The following is an 18,094-nucleotide window of genomic DNA, read 5'->3' as shown; positions in this document are numbered from 1 at the left end:
ATGTTCATTGTGTGGTAACTGCTGTAGTTACAGCGTAGAATGTGTATGGGGATACCTAATTGACCCTGAGAAGATTTTTTTTTTTTTTAAAGATTTTATTTGACAGAGACACAGCAAGAGAGAAAACACAAGCAGGGGGAGTGGGAGAGTGAGAAGCAGGCTTCCCGCTGAGGAAGGAGCTCCACTCAGGGCTTGATCCCAGGATCCCGGGATCATGACCTGAGCCGAAGGCAGACACCTGGTGACTGATCCACCCAGGCGTCCCTCCCTGAGAAGATTCTTGGAGGAAGCTCCGTTAAGCCATTAAGCCATTAAGCTGTGTTTGAAGTGTCATTAAGGGAAGGGAGAGGGTAGGAATTCCAGGAAGGACAGGGTATGCAAAGGTCGGGAGGCATTCATGTTAGAAAACAATACACTCACTCCTGTAAAATGGTATTTTTTAGTTTCAAGTCTGGGCAATGAGCTGAGAATATTCCTGAAGGTTCTTTGTTCTAGAATTCTATGACAATGTGTTGAGAATTTTGCCAAGGTGTTTGTCATGTATAATTTCAAATGCAAACAGTTAAGATCAGAATGATGAAGTCCCAGAACCTAAGTCAGATTCGGTGGGGTGAGGTTCGGAGCTGATGACTAAAGAAAGAATTCTTAAGACATCTTTGGTGCAAAATGGTGGTTTATTAAAGCATGGGGACAGGACCCGTGGGCAGGAAGAGCTGCTGCCCCGGGTTGTGAGGAGTGGTTGGTTATATACACAGGAGTTGGGTAGGTGAGGACAAAGGGGTGTCCAGAAGGGCTATTGGGGCAAAGAATACTATCAGGATATTGAAGACCGGGTTACTATCAAGTAAAGACAATTGGAAGTCTGGTGGAATGTTACATTCCTGCTATCAAGCATCCTTGTTAATGAGATTTAGGTTTAGAAGAAATTTAACTTTATTTACTTTTCCTTCTACCTCCGCCTCCTTGCCTCCTTCGCCTCCTTCGGTTTTTTATGGAGGGGAGGGTGACATTAGGGCTTGAGGAACTGAGTTCTGTGTCTTTGGAAATTGGGCTATTGATAAGGTAACTTTTGTTGTAATCTCAAGGACATTTGCAAACCAAGGGAGACTCCTGTCTTGCAGGATTGTGATCTCAGCAAGTTAACTATTTATCATTTTATGGCAGTCAGGGGTGCCTGAGGAATGCTACACATATGGAGGGGAGCGGGTGAAGGGGGGTGGTGCAAGGCGCCAGCTCTTGCTTTGTCCTCAGCCAGCCTCCTGCTCCCTCATCAAGAATTTGAAAAAAATGGAAAAAAAAAAAACAACCCACACTCAAAATACACCATTCAGGTAGAGATTTGTGATACTTGTATTAATTTTTGCAACAATCCAAAAGTGCAAAGTATTAAAGTATTGCTTTGAGTATCCACTGTTAATTTTCATTACGTTGTATTCAACATAAGAAGATTCTTTTTTTTTGTAAGAAGATTTTATTTGAGAGAGAGCATGCAAAGGCAGAAGGAGAAGCAGGCTCCCCGGTAAGCAGAGAGCCAGATGTGGGGCTTAATCCCAGGACACTGGGATCATGACCTGGACTGAAAGCAGACGCTTAACCAACTGAACCAGCCAGGAGCCCCTAAAGTTAAAGCTTTAACACTTGGATTACACTGGTGCTTCAGGCTTCAAGATAGGGAATCTCAAACAGACAAACAAATTTGTGTTTCTTTTTCTTGAAGATTTTATTCATTTACTTAAAAGAGAGTACACAGCAGGGGGAGGGACATACGGAGACGGAGAAGCAGGCTCACCACCAAACAGCAAGCCTGAATGAGAACTCAATCCGAGAACCCTGGGATCATAATCTGAGCTGAAGGCAGACACTTAACCGACTAAGCCACCCAGGCACCCCCATTTTATTCTTGTAATTGATTGCTAATAAGATAGTTTATAAAGAAAAGGAATACCATTTAAAACGATGATGGGGAGGGGAAGATGGGGAAGAGGAGTAATTTCTGGAGATTATTTTGTTTGAATATTTTGATTGGTAGAAGAAACACATTTGACTGTAGAAATTTTAGAACACATTATTATTTTGGTATATACCCTTCTAACCTTTTTTCCTTGGAAGGTAGGCATCAACTTAAAAGCAGCAGAATGACAGTATTAATTATAACAAAATTTCATTAAGAAGAATGTATTAAAACACACCCAAAACAGGGATGCCTAGGTGGCCCAGTCAGTTCAGCATCTGCCTTCGGCTCAGGTCATGATCCCAGGGTCCTGGGATTAAGCCCCACATCTGGCTCCTTGCTCAGTGGGGAGCCTCCTTCTCCCTCTCCCTCTGCTTGCCCCTCCCCTGCTTGTGTACTCTGTCAAATAAATAAAATCTTAATAATTAAAGAGATTTAAAAATAAACCCAAACAGGGGCACCTGGGTGGCTCAGTGGGTTAAGCCGCTACCTTCGGCTCAGGTCATGATCTCAGGGTCCTGGGATCGAGTCCCGCATCGGGCTCTCTGCTCAGCAGGGAGCCTGCTTCCCTGTCTCTCTCTCTGCCTGCCTCTCCATCTACTTGTGATTTCTCTCTGTCAAATAAATAAATAAAATTTTTAAAAATAAATAAATAAATAAATAAGAATAGATCCAAACAATTATTTGTAGAAAATATGTCAAATTTCTAACAGTAGTTATTCTGGGGAAGATAGAAAGCTTGGTTTATTGAAGGGGTTGTGGAGGCAAAAGGATATTTTAGCTTTAATATTCTAACATTTTAAAAATAGATTCAGTGTAGGGTACCTGCATGGCTCACTTGGTTAAGTGCCTGATTTTGGCTCAGGTCATGATCTCTGAGTCCTGGGATAGAGCCGTGTCTGGCTCCCCACTGAGAAGGGAGTCTGCTTCTCCCTCTCCCATTCCCTCCGCCCTCCCGACTTGCGCACTGACGCACTCTCTCTCTCAAATAAAAATTAAAAAAATCTTTAAAAAATTAAAAGAATAGATTCAGTGTGTTACATAAGTAATTAAATATCAATTAAAAAAGAAAAGAAATAAAGCCAAATAAATTGGCTCAGTCAATGGAGCATGCAACTCTTGATCTTGGGGTCGTGAGTACAAGCCCAACAATGGGAGTAGAGATGCCTTAAAAAAATAAAAAATGCAGGGCGCCTGGGTGGCTCAGTGGGTTAGGCCGCTGCCTTCGGCTCGGGTCATGATCTCAGGGTCCTGGGATCGAGTCCCGCGTCGGGCTCTCTGCTCGGCGGGGAGCCTGCTTCCCTCTCTCTCTCTCTGCCTGCCTCCCTCTCTCTCTCTCTGCCTGCCTCTCTGCCTACTTGTGATTTCTCTCTGTCAAATAAATTAAAAAATAAATGAAATCTTTAAAAAAAAAAAATAAAATAAAATAAAATAAAATAAAAAATGCAAAAAAAACAACCCCCAAACATAAAAGGGTTACCACATGTATAAAATTTTGAAGGGGGTGATGAAGAACAGTTAACAAGTCTAGTCTTGGCAGAGAAAACAATTTTAGGAGCCTTGCCCTTACTATCATTTCCTGACTCATTAGTTCCGGAACCATTAATAGTGTATCACATGATTGAGAAATGTTGGATTCATCACAGTACTCAGAAATTCAAGTAGCCAAACTGGTTTTTTTATTTTTTATTTTTCTCCAGAAAAATGTTCCTGATTATCAACTGTCAGTGACTCTTAAAGAAAACACTGTTTACAGTCAAACAACTTAATTTAACAAACATATATTGGACATCTACATATTTTTAAAATATTCAGGACCATTTGGAAGTACAGCAACAGATACTCCATAAGGAGATTAAATAATTTAGTTGCATAATTTTGTTTTCATCTTTAAAGCATATATAATTCACCTGAAACTTGATGGCTACGACACTTTTTTTCTCATTGTGATGACATCAGAACAGCAGACGAAACACCAGGGACATCAGATGACTGGGCTCCAGTATACCCGCTGTGCACAACAGGGAGCATCTGTTAATGCTACAGGAATGAGGCAAAGTTTATGATTTTTGCATGATTTTTCTCTATACTAGGTCTTTATCTAATTGGGATGGGGTTGGCATTTCTGAAGCCAGCACCCTACATAGGTAGGAGTTAGAAACAATAAAGATATATTCAGCTTGGCTGAGGCATACATAACCCAAGTAATGAGAAAAGCTAAGAATGGAATGACCGATTTTATCAATTCATTATTCTCCTGGTACCTCCACTGATGAGTCCTCAAATGCCACTCCTTTAAATTTTCAGGTCTTCTTCAAAAGCTTCAAAAGCCTTGGGCCACATACACCTTCCTCTCCTCTACTGCATAATAGTGTTTTAAGAAATGGTATGTATACCTTTAAGCTGCTGAGGTAGGCAGTACATATTTTTTTATTATAATGTTATATGGAATTCTATGAAAGTGGGTTTTTTTTTTTTTTTTTACAGATTTTATTTATTAATTTGACAGAGAGATCACAAGTAGGCAGAGAGGCAGGCAGAGAGAGAAGAGGAAGCAGGCTCCCTGCTGAGCAGAGAGCCTGATGCGGGGCTTGATCCCAGGACCTTGGGATCATGACCTGGGCCGAAGGCAGAGGCTTTAACCCACTGAGCCACCCAGGCGCCCCTATCTTAGACTCTTGAGAATTTGAGGAAAATATATGTACTCTATTAGTGTTCTAAAATCTGAAAATTTTGATTTCAAAACACAATTAGCCCTAGGTTTTCAAATAAAGGCTTGTCAAGCAGTATTTCCCTAATCTGTTAATGATATGGTGATTCTATCAAACCCAAAGATGGTTACAAAAAATATTTTTATTCCATGGTATGTCATGAGGATGAGTCACCAGGAAAAGAGAAAAGGCATATTGGAACAGCTATGGGAATAAACAGGCTGCATCAAAAACACAGGAATGAGCTGTTAAGTGATGTAGGTATAATTATTAGAAGATATCACTGTATAAAGACAGCATATAGCACTGCTACTAATAGCTGCCTGTATAAAAATGCAAAGTCCCACTCTTTTGAAGCTTCTTTTATGCATAGTGCTTTAGGACATTCTGATTTAGTAGTTCTCAACCTGTTTAAAATTTGAATCTCCAGGAGAGCTTTCTAGAAATAACCTATGCATGAGCCTCACCTTCAGATATTCTGATTTACTTGATCTAGGAAGGGGCCTTGGCAAGTGTTTTTAAAAATGCCCTACCCAGGCTGGCTAAGTCAGTAGAACATGCAACTCTTGATCTTGAGGTTGTAAGTTCAAGCCTCACGCTGAGTGTATAGATTACTTAAAAAAAAAAAAATCTTAAAAAACCAAAAGACACCCTAGATGATTCTCATGTGCAGGAACAAGAACTCTTAAAAAGTGCTAATACCCAGGCTCTAACCTGGAAAAGGTAAATTGGAATCCTTCCAAGTGAAGCCCAGGACAAGATACTCAGGTGATTCCAAAGTATACCCAAAGGTGAAAACCAACGATTGAGACCCCCTCTGTTGCCTGGATTAAGTGTGTCAACTGCTTTTTTCTTTCTTTCTTTCAGAATCAACTCAGTTCTCAATTATCACTGTAGTAGAGTCACCAGTAAAGAAATCTAAGCTTTATCCACTCTTAATAATGGTGGGTTATTCATGGAATCTCTCTTCAGTTTCAATTTCAATGTAAAAAAAGTATGGGGGCGGGTGTATGGAAATCACATGAAAAATATTTTTAAATAGTTTCAGCAAAATAATCCACACCATTTCAAACTCCTTTAGCATACAGTAAATCATAGTGAAGGATAAAACAGAAAAGTAGAATTCATTTTAGTTGAGTCTATTATTGTACAGGAGAGCATAACTTCAGCACAGAATAGGAAATCATAGCATCTTCCAATCAATTCTAGGTAGCAAATAAAAAAATAATTATGATAGTTTTCCAGTGACTAACTGTTCAGGGTGCCAAAATAAAACAGATTTCTATATAAATTTCAAAAAAAGCTAGAAATACATTAAAAAATATTAAATTCAAGATAATGTCTGCTCAAAAATCAACTAAAATATAAGTAAGGTGCACATTTTATTGACAGAAGATAAATCTCTTTTGCTTTTACTTAAAAATAATTTTTTCCATGCATTCTAATGGTCATATGAAAAAGATATTTACTTTTTTTTCATTACTAACCCTGAGGAAGGAAGAACACATGTGGAATAGCTCCCTAAGAACCATACCCCACACTTCTCACAACTGGAAATGGCAAATAATGGAGGAAGTGAAGAGTATATTTATTCAGGCTTCCACACACATCAATTTAAACCACCCAAAACTAAAATTTGGGCAACTGGCACAACTGGCATTACACTTTTAGGCCAACATACAGCAATATTTAGGGACATCAGAGCTTCATTGCTCAAGAAGCTCTATTTAGCAGAAGAAAAACACAAGTAAGTTCTATGTACACTTATCTTTCACTACAAAGAGGTTGGCTGTTTCAAGGGAGTTAATGAGAAGAAAAATGTGGAATCTCATCACAATGAATATGGGAAGAGCCAGTATTTTCTCTTTGTCAATTACAATTATTCTTCTTAGGGATTAAACTTGGAATTGCAAATTTAGCTGAATTTACCACAGTTTCAACCTTTGTAAATGAAAAGAAGTTCACTCCCTGGGCCAAAATCCCCACGCAGCAGTTGGGAGTAAGAGGGCAATGAGGACAGAAGAAAACAGATTCACTGCGTTGTTATCAAGAATTGGTTTCCCTGCTATGTACTTCACGTCATTCGCTGGGCTATTGACCACCATGCCAGTGCTTTCATCTAAACCTAGAGTGGAAAAGAAGCAAGTGAGGTGGAAAATCCAAATGACTTGATTTAAAACAAATTAGCTTTTCTCCTCCAAAGAATATAATCTTTGAAAAAGTCTCAACCACTTATAAATTGACTTCAGTGGATAATTATAAGGTGAGAGATATGGAACCCTTGATTACCAAGAACTTTTTTTGAAATGTGAGTTTTAGTACACTTCAATACTGTTTTCTCAACACTGCTGGAATTCCCTCACCGGAAGAAGGAAGAACATTAAAAGCAGAGATAGCATGAAACTAGAAGACTAGGTCTCCAAGACCAACCTGTGAGATCTTTGAGAAAAGGAATCCTGTATTTAGCCTCTGCAATGGAAACCCAGGACCCAGTGTGGTGCCAGCACAAAGTAGGCACACAAAGAATTTACTGAAGGAATTAATCTTTCCCACAGCCCACATTAATTTTTTCAATCCACTCAACATGATCAGAAACGTCCCCAGTTAGGATTCAGTGTAGAATAAAACCTAGGCTCCTAAATAAACAAACAGAAACCCAAAAACAGAGAGGGAGGGAGAGGGAGGGAGGAAGGGTAAGTGTGTGTGTGTGTGTGTGTGTGTGTGTGTGTTTGTGTATGTAGAGTTAGTGACCTTGATCTTGAACTAAAATCAGACTGCTTCCTCCTTGGTATTTAGATAAGAGAAATGAATCTGAAAGAAAAAACATTCTGATAGGTGGGGAGCAAAGCAGAAGGGTAAGAACAGTATCTTGGTAGATGAAGAGAACTGGAAGGATTGTACACAAGGAAACTCCCCAAACTTCCAGCCTCTTACCTGTATGAATCAAAGGAGAAAACATGGTTGGTCAGAATGTGGAGGAAATACACACCTAACAGAATATGTCAGTACACTGAAATGACAATGCCTCAGAAGCAAAAGCATAAAGCAAAAAGCATAAAGTAAAAGCTCAGAAGCAAAGCATAGAAAATTCTGGGGAAAACCAACTCTCCCATATACCTTGAGTTGGGGCTAAAAATTCAGTGGGGACAGAAAGCATTATGTCACAGTAGAAAAACAGGTCATATGTGTACAGAGTAGTACAATAATTCTCTCTCAAAGAGACTTGGAAGACAAATGGAAGGTGGAGCATTAAAATGATCTGATCCCAAATGTTCTGCTTTCCTTGGGATTAGGTGAAGTCCTCAAAGCAAAAGTATCTGTTTCCTGCACTATTATCTTCCCCAAGCAGCTTCTACTCATTGCTCTGTGGAATTAGTTCTCTTTCAATTAATTTAACAAAAAAAATTTTTTTAAATCAGAATTGTAGAAAAAACTCTGTCTTGTCATTCCCTGGCCTCTTGATTCTTCTGTCTTTGGGACTGTTTCCATTGCCATGTTTTTCTCCCCCATATTTCTTTCCCATTTACTACACCAACAAGTTACAATAATAAAGTGATATACTTACCAGTAAACTGCATTGTAGCTCCTAAATATGAGTCTACAACTGATCCTAGTAATCCAGCCAGACCCCCAAATGCAATAATTGGCCACTGGGGAGCAGAAATGTCTAAATCATTAACAAAAACCAACTGTGTGAGGAAGTATGTGATGCCCACAAAGGTGCCACCAAGTAGACTGGAAGCAAGGCCCACCATTGTGACCCCTCCATTGGTCCCTGAAGAAAAAAAAAAAAAAAAACCAACCATAAAATAATCTGGTTAACAATCAACAAACACATAAAATCAAGGAAACAAACAACAAAATTGGTACCTATCTTATCAAGACCAACTGAAGAAAAGGTTCTCTTTCATACAATCCAAAGACCACAGTCTACTCAAAAAGTCTTTTCTCCCCATTAACTCCTGACATTGTAAGCAATGCAAGGGAATGGTTCCATGAAGCCAAACTGCCTGATTTCAATCACAGTTTTGCCATTTCTAAGTTATGTGCCTGTAGTTAAGTTACTTAACTTCTCTTAATATCCTTGTTAGTAAGATGGAAATAATAAAAGAACTAATTCACATGAATATTGAGGGTATTAAAGAGGATGATGATAATGATTAAGAGAAAAAAATGAGGGACGCCTGGGTGGCTCAGTGGGTTAAGCCACTGTCTTCGGCTCAGGTCATGATCCCAGGGTACTGGGATCGAGCCCCAAATAGGGCTCTCTGCTCAGCAGGGAGCCTGCTTCCTCCTCTCTCTCTGCCTGCTTGTCATCTCTCTCTGTCAAATAAATAAATAAAATCTTTAAAAAAAAAAAAAGAGAAAAAAATGAAAAGGATATGAAGAAGAAAAAGAAGAAGAGAAAGTAGGGGAGAAAAAAGCAAGGAGGAGAAGGGAAGAAAAAAGGGAGGCGAGGTGATGACGAAGATAACAATATAGTAGTATTAGTAGTTAACAATAACAGGCAAGATCTGTGTTAAAGCACTAACCACATACCAGGTCCTCATGAAACACTCTAACATTCTCTTCTTTTTCCTCTCCTCCTGATACATCTCTGTGTTTCTGTATTGTTTATCTAGGACTTGCTATCATTTCCTGCAAATATTATTTATCATCAGCTTAATAGCCAACAGCAATTTTCCAGTTAAGAAGACTAAAATTCTTAACAGTCTCTTAAGTCAGAAACATAGTAAGTCAGATTTTTTTTTTTGTTCATTTCATTATTTAAAGAAACTTAAATACTCACCAACTGGAACTTTTTCCCAGGTTGTTATTAGCCTTGGTGGACTTTTACTCAGAATTGGACCAACTTCTGAAGCCCATGTGTCTCCAGCAGAGCAGGCCAGTGCAGCCAGGAGAGACAAACACATCCAGGAAGCAGTATACTGCTTGGAAAAATCTATTGGGATTTCCCCGGGGCCATTTTCTATCATGTAGAGCAGGGCCAGCTCAGTGGGCACAGCTCCATTACAGAACACCTGAACCCAATTCCTCTGCCCACCTACAAACAAACAAGTGGATAAAAAGGACAAGAAATGTTTTCTCTTCAGAAGGAAAATCATGCAGTTACAGGAACTTAAAGTTTAAAGAAAGAAAAATTACTATAATTTTAATAATGACTAAAAATCAAATGGTACCTTTGCTTACATTCTATATGGTTTTAGAATAATGATAGATTTTAATGCTTCTAAAATTCCGCTGTTACTATTGTGCTGAAGTAAGGATAAACTAAATTAGGCCGCTACTTAAAGTTATTCTCATGCAAAATTTATCTGTTTCAACAGTCTAAACATGTTCTGATTATAAGCTTATAGTATCTTGGGATGAAATAAAGTGATAAATTATAAGTAAAATAAATTATAAGTGATGTCAAAACATAATTCATTTTACCTTCTTTGTATTCTGAATCTAGACGCTTCTTTATTTCTCCCTTCCATTTAGTGAGTTTTGAAGAAGAAAGGAAAAACATCAGCAAAGAGGTAAAAAAGCTGAAATTTGCAATGGTAAGGATAAATCCAACCACAAGCCCTGAAAGAAAAACATACATACACAGAATTATACTCATTCCATACATTAATGCAGTGAAAAAAAGAATGGGACTTTTTTCAGTTATTTTTTACATTATGACCTGAAATGTACATTACGAAAACATTTTTATTTTTACCAATTCAGGTATTACCAAATAGTAAACTAAAAACTGGTTTGATTAAATTGAGATAAAATTTTTTAGCATATTTTTACCTCCTTTCAAACAAACTATAAATATATGAATGTATGTTATCATTCTAGACATACTTTTTGTAATCAAATTGTAGAACACAATAAATAGCAGTAATTTATATATAATATTTGGATAGATAGCTGTGGATCTCCCAGGGAGGTTTAGATTGTACAGTCTTTCTAGCTTCTAATTTTTATATTTTCCCTTCAGAGCCTGAATCTTTTTTTTCTTACAGGCTAGCTTTTCATGCTTTTCAAAAAACTTTCACATGCCCTTTTGTTGAGCCTCATAAACTATGTGAGAAGATGAAGGTAGTGTTTCTTAGTTATGTTTTAATATGTAAATCTATCAAAATAATCCTGGATTTTATGTGGAATCAAAAATGGAATACTTTCAGGGCGCCTGGGTGGCTCAGTGCATTAAGCCGCTGCCTTTGGCTCAGGTCATGATCTCGGGCTCCTGGGATCAAGTCCCGCATCGGGCTCTCTGCTCAGCAGGGAGCCTGCTTCCTCCTCTCTCTCTCTCTCTGCCTACTTGTGATCTCTCTCTGTCAAATAAATAAAATAAAATCTTTAAAAAAAAATGGAATACTTTCTGTAAATGTGATTTCAGATTTTTAGACTTTTTTTTGTTTCTTTTATTTGGACAAAGAAGAAAGGGGACATCCTTCATTTTTCCATGGGTAGACAATTTCAAGGAAGGCTTATAATACCTACAGTCTAATCAGAAGAACAAACAAGATTGTGCACATGCATGATTGCATGTGCAATGGGCGGGGTGGAGGTAGAGGCAGAGGGTGAAGGAGAGAAGCAGACTCCTAGCTGAGTGTGGAACCTGACACAGGGCTTGATCTCACGACCCTGAGATCATGACCTGAACCAAAATTGAGTTGGATGGTCAACCAACTGAGCCAGCCATGTGCGCCCCTATAGGTTATTATAAAGAGAAGATGCATATCTGAATTAGCTTTTTCTTTTTTTTTAAGATTTTATTTATTTATTTGACAGAATGAGACAAAGTGAGAGGGAACATGAGCAGGAGGAGTGGGAGAGGGAGAAGCAGGCTTCCTGCCAAGCAGGGAACCCAATGTGGGACTTGATCCCAGGTCCTGGGATCATGACCTGAGCCGAAAGCAGACGCTTAATGACTGAGCCACCCAGGCACCCTGGAATTAGCTTCTTAAATTACTCAGATTAGGGGCACCTGGGTGGCTTAATTGGTTAAGTGTCAGAGTCTTGATTTGGGTTCAGGTCATGATCTCAGGTGGTTAGGTCGAGCCCTGGATGTCAGGCTCTAGGCATGGAGCCTGCTTGGGATTCTTTCCCTCTCCCTCTGTGCCTCCCAACCCCCCCCTCCCCCCCACTGAAATGACTCAGATAATCTTTAAAGGTTTTTGTTACAAATTTTGAAAATGTTCTTAGAGTAAAATTGGTGGTTAAGCAGCAGAGTACTCGTGTTTCTATTACCACAATGGTTAGTTAATACTACAAAAATGAATGGAACAGAGGATATGGGGAAGACAGAAAAGTAGGAAGCACCAGGAAATCTGTCTTCCCACCTAGACAACAATTGCACTGGAACAATCTAAAAAAACTGTTTTGGAACTCTGGAGTCTACTGAAGGCTTGTAACTTTCAAAGGAAGGCTTGGAGGGGGAAACTGCACCTAACTTTGGTCAAGTTCATTTCTTAACAGTGTAGCCCCCTACCCACTCCCACGGCAGGAAGGGCAGGAACTGCAGGTGCAGTCTATACACAGCTTGTGGGAGCCAGGTTGGGCAGGAAAGACTTATTGTCCACCTACCAGGATTTGATATTTTTGAAGATTTCATTTACTTATATGACAGAGAAACACAGCGAAAGAGGGAACACAAGCAGTGGGGAGTAGGAGAGGGAGAAGCAGACTTCCCACTGAGCAGGGAGCCCACTGCAGGGCTTGATCCCAGGACTCTGGGATCATTACCTGAGCCAAAGATAGATGCTTAACAACTAAGCCACCCAGGCATGTCTCAGGATTTGTATTCTGATCAATGATTGCTGCTTCTGATTATGGAGGTATAGACATAGAGGCTGGCAGCCGTTATTACACTCCACCCCCCAACTGTTACAAGCCCTTTCTTGTCTGGTTGAAGAGACTTCCAAAGGATTTAAAGGACTGATGCTAACCTTCCTTCATTTTTCTGTTTTTCCTCCTTTGGAAAGCCAGACATTAAAGACTAGGACATTCAAAAGAAACTCCATTTATGGGGAAAATTAGAAGGTGATAGTGCATACCCAGGGAAAGGTATAGGCTCAGAAAAGACTGGGAAGATCTTAGGTTTATACATCAAGGTGATCCCTGGCACAAAGACAGCTGCAACAATCAAAAGCAAGACAAAACAAAATGAAAGAAAGCAAACCCTGGGGACAGAGGAAATTCTGATTTCCAGAGCTGCCACACTGTTAGATTTAAATGTCCAGTTTTCAACAAAAATATCTTGAAGCATATGAAGAAACAGACAAGTATGGCCCACTCAAAGGGAAAACAAAATGAATGGAGACTGGAAGGCCAAATGGTGGACCTACTAAGCAAAGACATCAACCGTTTTAAAGATGCTCAGAGAACTAAAAGCAGACATGAAGAAAGTCAAGAGAACAATATGGGACAATATAGAAATACTAATAAAGAGACAGAAATCTAAGAGAAACTGAAAGGGAATACTGGAGTTGAAAACAATTCAGTAGAGATTCAAAGGCACATCAGAGCAGGGAGAAGAAAGAATCCACAAACCTAAAGACAGGCAATGGACATGATTCCATATGAAAAACAGAAAGAAAAAAGAATGAAGAAAGGAGAACAGAGCCTGTGGGTCATATAGGACACCATCAAGGAGAACAACACACATGTGGGAAAGCCCAGAAGGAGAAAAGAGAAGGAAAAGGGGGCAGAGAAATTATCTGAAGAAATAATGGCTGAAACCTTACCAAGTTTTTTTTTTTTTAATTGCAAAGTTTGTTGAAGACATACATATAAACATACAAGAAAGAAGCCTAGAAAACTCCAAGTAGAATGAATTCAAAGAGAGCCACACTGAGACACATTATAACCAAACTGTTCAAAGACAAAGACAATCTTGAAAACAGAAAGAGGTAAGCAACTTATCACATATGAGGGATCCTCAATAAGATTATCAACAGGTTTCTTATCAGAAACTCTAGAGGCCAGAATGCCAGAGGCCAGAAGGTACTGGGCTGATATACTCAAAGTGTGAAAAGAAAAGGAAAAAAAATCTGTCAAACAAGAAGCTTATATCCAGCCAAATCATTTTTCAAAAGTAAAGGAGAGGGGTGTCTGGGTGGTGCAGTTAAACATCCAACTCTTGGTTTCAGCTCAGGTCATGATCTCAGGGTCCTGGGATCAAGCCTCACATCGGGCTCTACACTCTGCAAGGAGTTTGCCTGAGATTTACTCTCTCCAGGACACCTGGGTGTCTCAGTTAAATGCCTGCCTTCGGTTCAGGTCACTATCCCAGGGTCCTGGGTTCAAGCCTGCATCAAGCTCCCCTGCTCACCAGGGCAGTCTGCTTCTTCCTTTCCCTCTGTCCCTTCCCCAACCGACATACACTTGTACTCTCTCTCTCAAATAAATCTTTTAAAAAAAGAGATTCTCTCTCTCCATCTCCTGTTTGTACTGTTTCTCTCTCTTAAAAAATAAATAAAATCTAAAAATAAATAAATAATAAATAAAATTTTTAAATCTTAAAAAAAAAAAATAACATATAATGTATTATTAGCCCCAGGGGTACAGGTCTGTGAATCGCCAGGTTTACATACTTCACAGCACTAACCATAGCACATGCCCTCCCCACTGTCCATAATCCAACCACCCTCTCCCTACTGACCTCCCCCGCACCCCCGGCAACCCTCAGTTTGTTTTGTGAGATTAAGAATCTCTTGGGGCACCTGGGTGGCTCAGTGGGTTAAAGCCTCTGCCTTCGGCTCAGGTCATGATCCCAGGGTCCTGGGATCGAGCCCTGCATCAGGCTCTCTGCTCAGCAGGGAGGCTTAACCCACTGAGGCAGAGGCTTAACCCACTGAGCCACCCAGGCGCCCCAAGGCAATGTACTTTTTTTTTTTTTTTAAAGATTTTATTTATTTATTTGACAGAGGGAGATCACAAGTAGGCAGACAGGCAGGCAGAGAGAGAGGAGGAACAGGCTCCCTGCTGAGCAGAGAGCCCAATGCGGGACTCGATCTCAGGACCCTGAGATCATGACCTGAGCCAAAGGCAGCGGCTTAACCCACTGCGCCATCCAGGTGCCCCAAGGCAATGTACTTCTAAAGAATGATTTCTTTCACGTAGTTTAAAAATACCTTGGTATTTTCTGCAACTCCTAACTATGTCTGAACTCTGACTCATATACCAGTCCCATGAGACAATGAGCAACAGAAACTGGTTTTATTAGGTCTGATCAGCTCTGGCTATCTGACAAAATGACACTTTTATTTCAGAAAGACTGAACACCAGACACAATTTGGTGACTTAAAAAAAGCAAGGCCACTCTTGTGAAATCACATGAAGCACAACCACTGGCCTTTCTAGACAATTCTCCATTTGCGTGCATTTCCACTACACTTACAGCATATAGCTCTAGGGATTAAATGTCTCAAACCCATCTCTTTTATCATCTGTGTCCCCTGACTAAAACAGTAAGCTCTCTGACAATGGGATTTTTATCCATTTTGTTTATTACTAAATCCTAGGTGCCGAGAAAAGTATGTGGCATATAGGAGACCCTAACAATACACTTGTTGAATGAATGAGTGGGAAAAAAAAAAAAGTAAGCCACGAAGCTGAATAGTTCTGGTAAGTGAAATTAAATTTAAACTTGTCGAATCCTATTGGCTAGTATTCAAGCGATGCCTGTGTGGCTCAGTTGGTTAAGCATCTGCCTTCGGCGCAGGTCACGATCCCAGGGTTCTGGGATCAAGGCCCACATTGGGCTCCCTGCTCAGGAGGGAGTCTGCTTCTCCCTCAGCCTGCTGCTCCCTCTGCTTTTGCTTGATGTCAAATAAGTAAATATATTCTTTAAAAAATAATAAAACCTGTCAAGCCAAAAATCCAATGACAGACTATCCATACTGAAGGAACCAAAGGAACACAGTGAACAACTGGACTATATAATACCTCCTTCGAACAAATCATCTACTCAGTGCTTTACAGTTTATAGTCATATTCCCATATGTCCCCTCATGTGATCCTCCTTATTCTCAAAATAATCTCTCAATGAGATCAGAGGCAGCAGGGTGTGTTTACAGTGCTAAATTAGGACTAATGACCACTAGTATTTTGAAGGTTGGGTAGATATCTGGCTTCAACGTGAAGGCGCGCTTCTAGGAGAGGCACCTGGATGGCTCAGTTAGTTAAGTGACTGACTCTTGATTTCCACTCAGGTCAAGATCTCAGGGTCATGAGATGGATCCCTGTGTTGGGCTCTGCGCACTCAGCACAAAGTCTGCTTAAGATTCTCCTTCCCCCCTCCCTCTGTCCCTCTGTTCCCCAAGCGCATGCTCTCTCTAAATAAATAAATAAAATCTAAAAAAAAAAAAAAAAAAAAAAAAAAAAGACCTCCCAGTTCTAAATAATCGTCATTCTGGGGGCACCTTTGGCTCAGGTCATGATCCTGGGATCCTGGGATCAAACCGCGAGTCGGGCTCCTTGCTTGGTGGGAGACCTGCTTCTCCCACTCCCACTCCCCTCTCACTTTGTCTCTGTCAAATGGGTAAAATCTTTAAAAATAAACAAACAAATAAATAAATAAATGTCATTCTGTAGTGATCTCATCCTGCCTGTAGTATTTGAGGGGGAATCCTCATGGTTTGGGGCTTATAACACTAGCAGTATATCAAAGTCCTGATGTCACATCAGATCATGTCACCCCCTTGATTTGAGGCAGGGGAGATTCCACCTAGTTTGGAATAAAATCTTTACTATGGAGCACCTGAGTAGCTCAGTTGGTTAAGCATCAGTTTCAGTTCAGGTCATCACCTCAGTGGGGACTCTGCTTGGGACTCTCTCTCTCCCTCTGCCCCTCCCTTGTATGAGCTCTTACTCATACACACACGCTCTCTTTGCTAAAATGAATAAATCTTAAAAAAAAAAACTTTACTGTGTCCAAGACTCCTTATTACCTGGTCCTTGCCTATTTCTTTAATTTTCTATACCCCCCCTTTTTTAAAGTATTTTCCAGTCAAATGAGTCTATTCTCATACCTAAATAAGCCAGGGTATATGTCAGGGTCTTTACACATGTTATTCTGTCAGCTTGGAACAAGCTTGTCACTGCTAGCTTCTTCAAGTTTTGGTTCAAAACTACGTCCTTAGAGTAAAGGGTTATGCTTGACCCTATATACAAAAGAACGCCCACATTCCCTAACATACACACTTTATTATTTTAATTTTTCTGGTAAAATTTATCATTATATAAAAAGTTTTATGTATTTTTTTACCTGTTATAAAGAATAAAAGTTCCACCAGAACTTGAAACTTTGGCCTTGTTCAGAGCCATATCCCCAGTTTCCAAAAGAGGGGCATATAGTAAGTACTCGAAAAATATGTCCTAGGGCGCCTGGGTGGCTCAGTGGGTTAAGCCGCTGCCTTCGGCTCAGGTCATGATCTCAGGGTCCTGGGATCGAGTCCCGCATCGGGCTCTCTGCTCAGCAGGGAGCCTGTTTCCCTCTCTCTCTCTCTGCCTGCCTCTCCATCTACTTGTGATTTCTCTCTGTCAAATAAATAAATAAAATCTTTAAAAAAAAAAAAAAAAAAAAAAAAAAAAAAAAAAAAAAAAAAGAAAAATATGTCCTAAAAGAACAAAAATCTGGCCTATCCCTAACTCAGTTATGAAAAATAAATCTAGGATACTTAGTTTGGACTGCTTTGTTTGAGGCTACTAGTAGCAATTTCTTAGAATGATTCTTTCCAACAGCTCCTCTACTGTCCACCTCCCAGGAGTACTCCAATGTTTCTGACAGCAGGTAATTTACTACAACTGAAAGAGCAGAATAATCAAGGAACTAAAAAATCTATTCCACTAATCTACTTGATATCAATTAAAAGTTAAATTTGTACATTGCACTGAGTATGTCAGTATCTGAAATTTTGACAGAATAGGAATGCTGAGTAACAACTTTATCATTGTCTAAAATGCATAATGGGATTTATAGTCTCATAAGTTCAGAATTTAGAAAACATGAGTTTAAATTATATAAGCAAGCACTTATTACATAAACAGTTAAAAGAAAAACATACCTCCTAAAGCCCCACTGTGGTCTAGACTTTTCTTTTTAAAGCCATTAGAGACGATCAAAACAGGAACAACAACAGAAAACAGCCAACGCCAAGGAGAAACAGGCTGTAAATTACCTAAAAAATTAAATTTACAGGTAAGTCTTGGTTATAAGCTTTGCTAACTGCATTCTGGATTAAAATACTATCATAAGTAGAGAAACCGAGATGAAGTCACCAAAGTAAAATAACTATGTTAAGATTTGTGTATTTCCAGAGAGACAGTCCTTTTGGGAAATGACCAAGTACTGTCTAAGTTTTGGTACTTCATATGTATTTGGAAATTTGAGATATATATCTAGTTCCCCACTGTTTTGAAAAGGAGGCATGTATTAAATCTCAAGGAT

The 18,094-nt window shown here is 39.5% G+C and overlaps 1 protein-coding gene across 4 annotated transcripts in view; it reads right to left on the bottom strand.

The window, feature by feature from the left end:
* TMEM19 (transmembrane protein 19) overlaps positions 1–18,094 on the bottom strand; it is a 35,091-nt gene that overhangs the window by 14,149 nt on the left and 2,848 nt on the right. For 3 of the 4 annotated variants that reach the window (XM_059186333.1, XM_059186334.1, XM_059186335.1), the window contains 5 exons: positions 17,712–17,825; positions 10,096–10,233; positions 9,452–9,706; positions 8,228–8,437; positions 3,608–6,787 (listed from right to left, as the gene is read on the bottom strand). In XM_059186333.1, coding sequence (XP_059042316.1) covers positions 6,624–6,787; positions 8,228–8,437; positions 9,452–9,706; positions 10,096–10,233; positions 17,712–17,825 — 881 coding nt within the window. In that variant the 3' untranslated portion in view covers positions 3,608–6,623. Of the gene's footprint in view, positions 1–3,607; positions 6,788–8,227; positions 8,438–9,451; positions 9,707–10,095; positions 10,234–17,711; positions 17,826–18,094 lie in introns of those variants that run through there. The other variant, XM_059186336.1, reaches the window with a different exon arrangement.

The sequence above is a fragment of the Mustela lutreola genome, chromosome 8 (assembly GCF_030435805.1).
Source record: "Mustela lutreola isolate mMusLut2 chromosome 8, mMusLut2.pri, whole genome shotgun sequence".
Classification (NCBI taxonomy): Eukaryota; Metazoa; Chordata; class Mammalia; order Carnivora; family Mustelidae; genus Mustela; species Mustela lutreola.
This window is presented reverse-complemented; position numbering and strand designations above follow the sequence as displayed.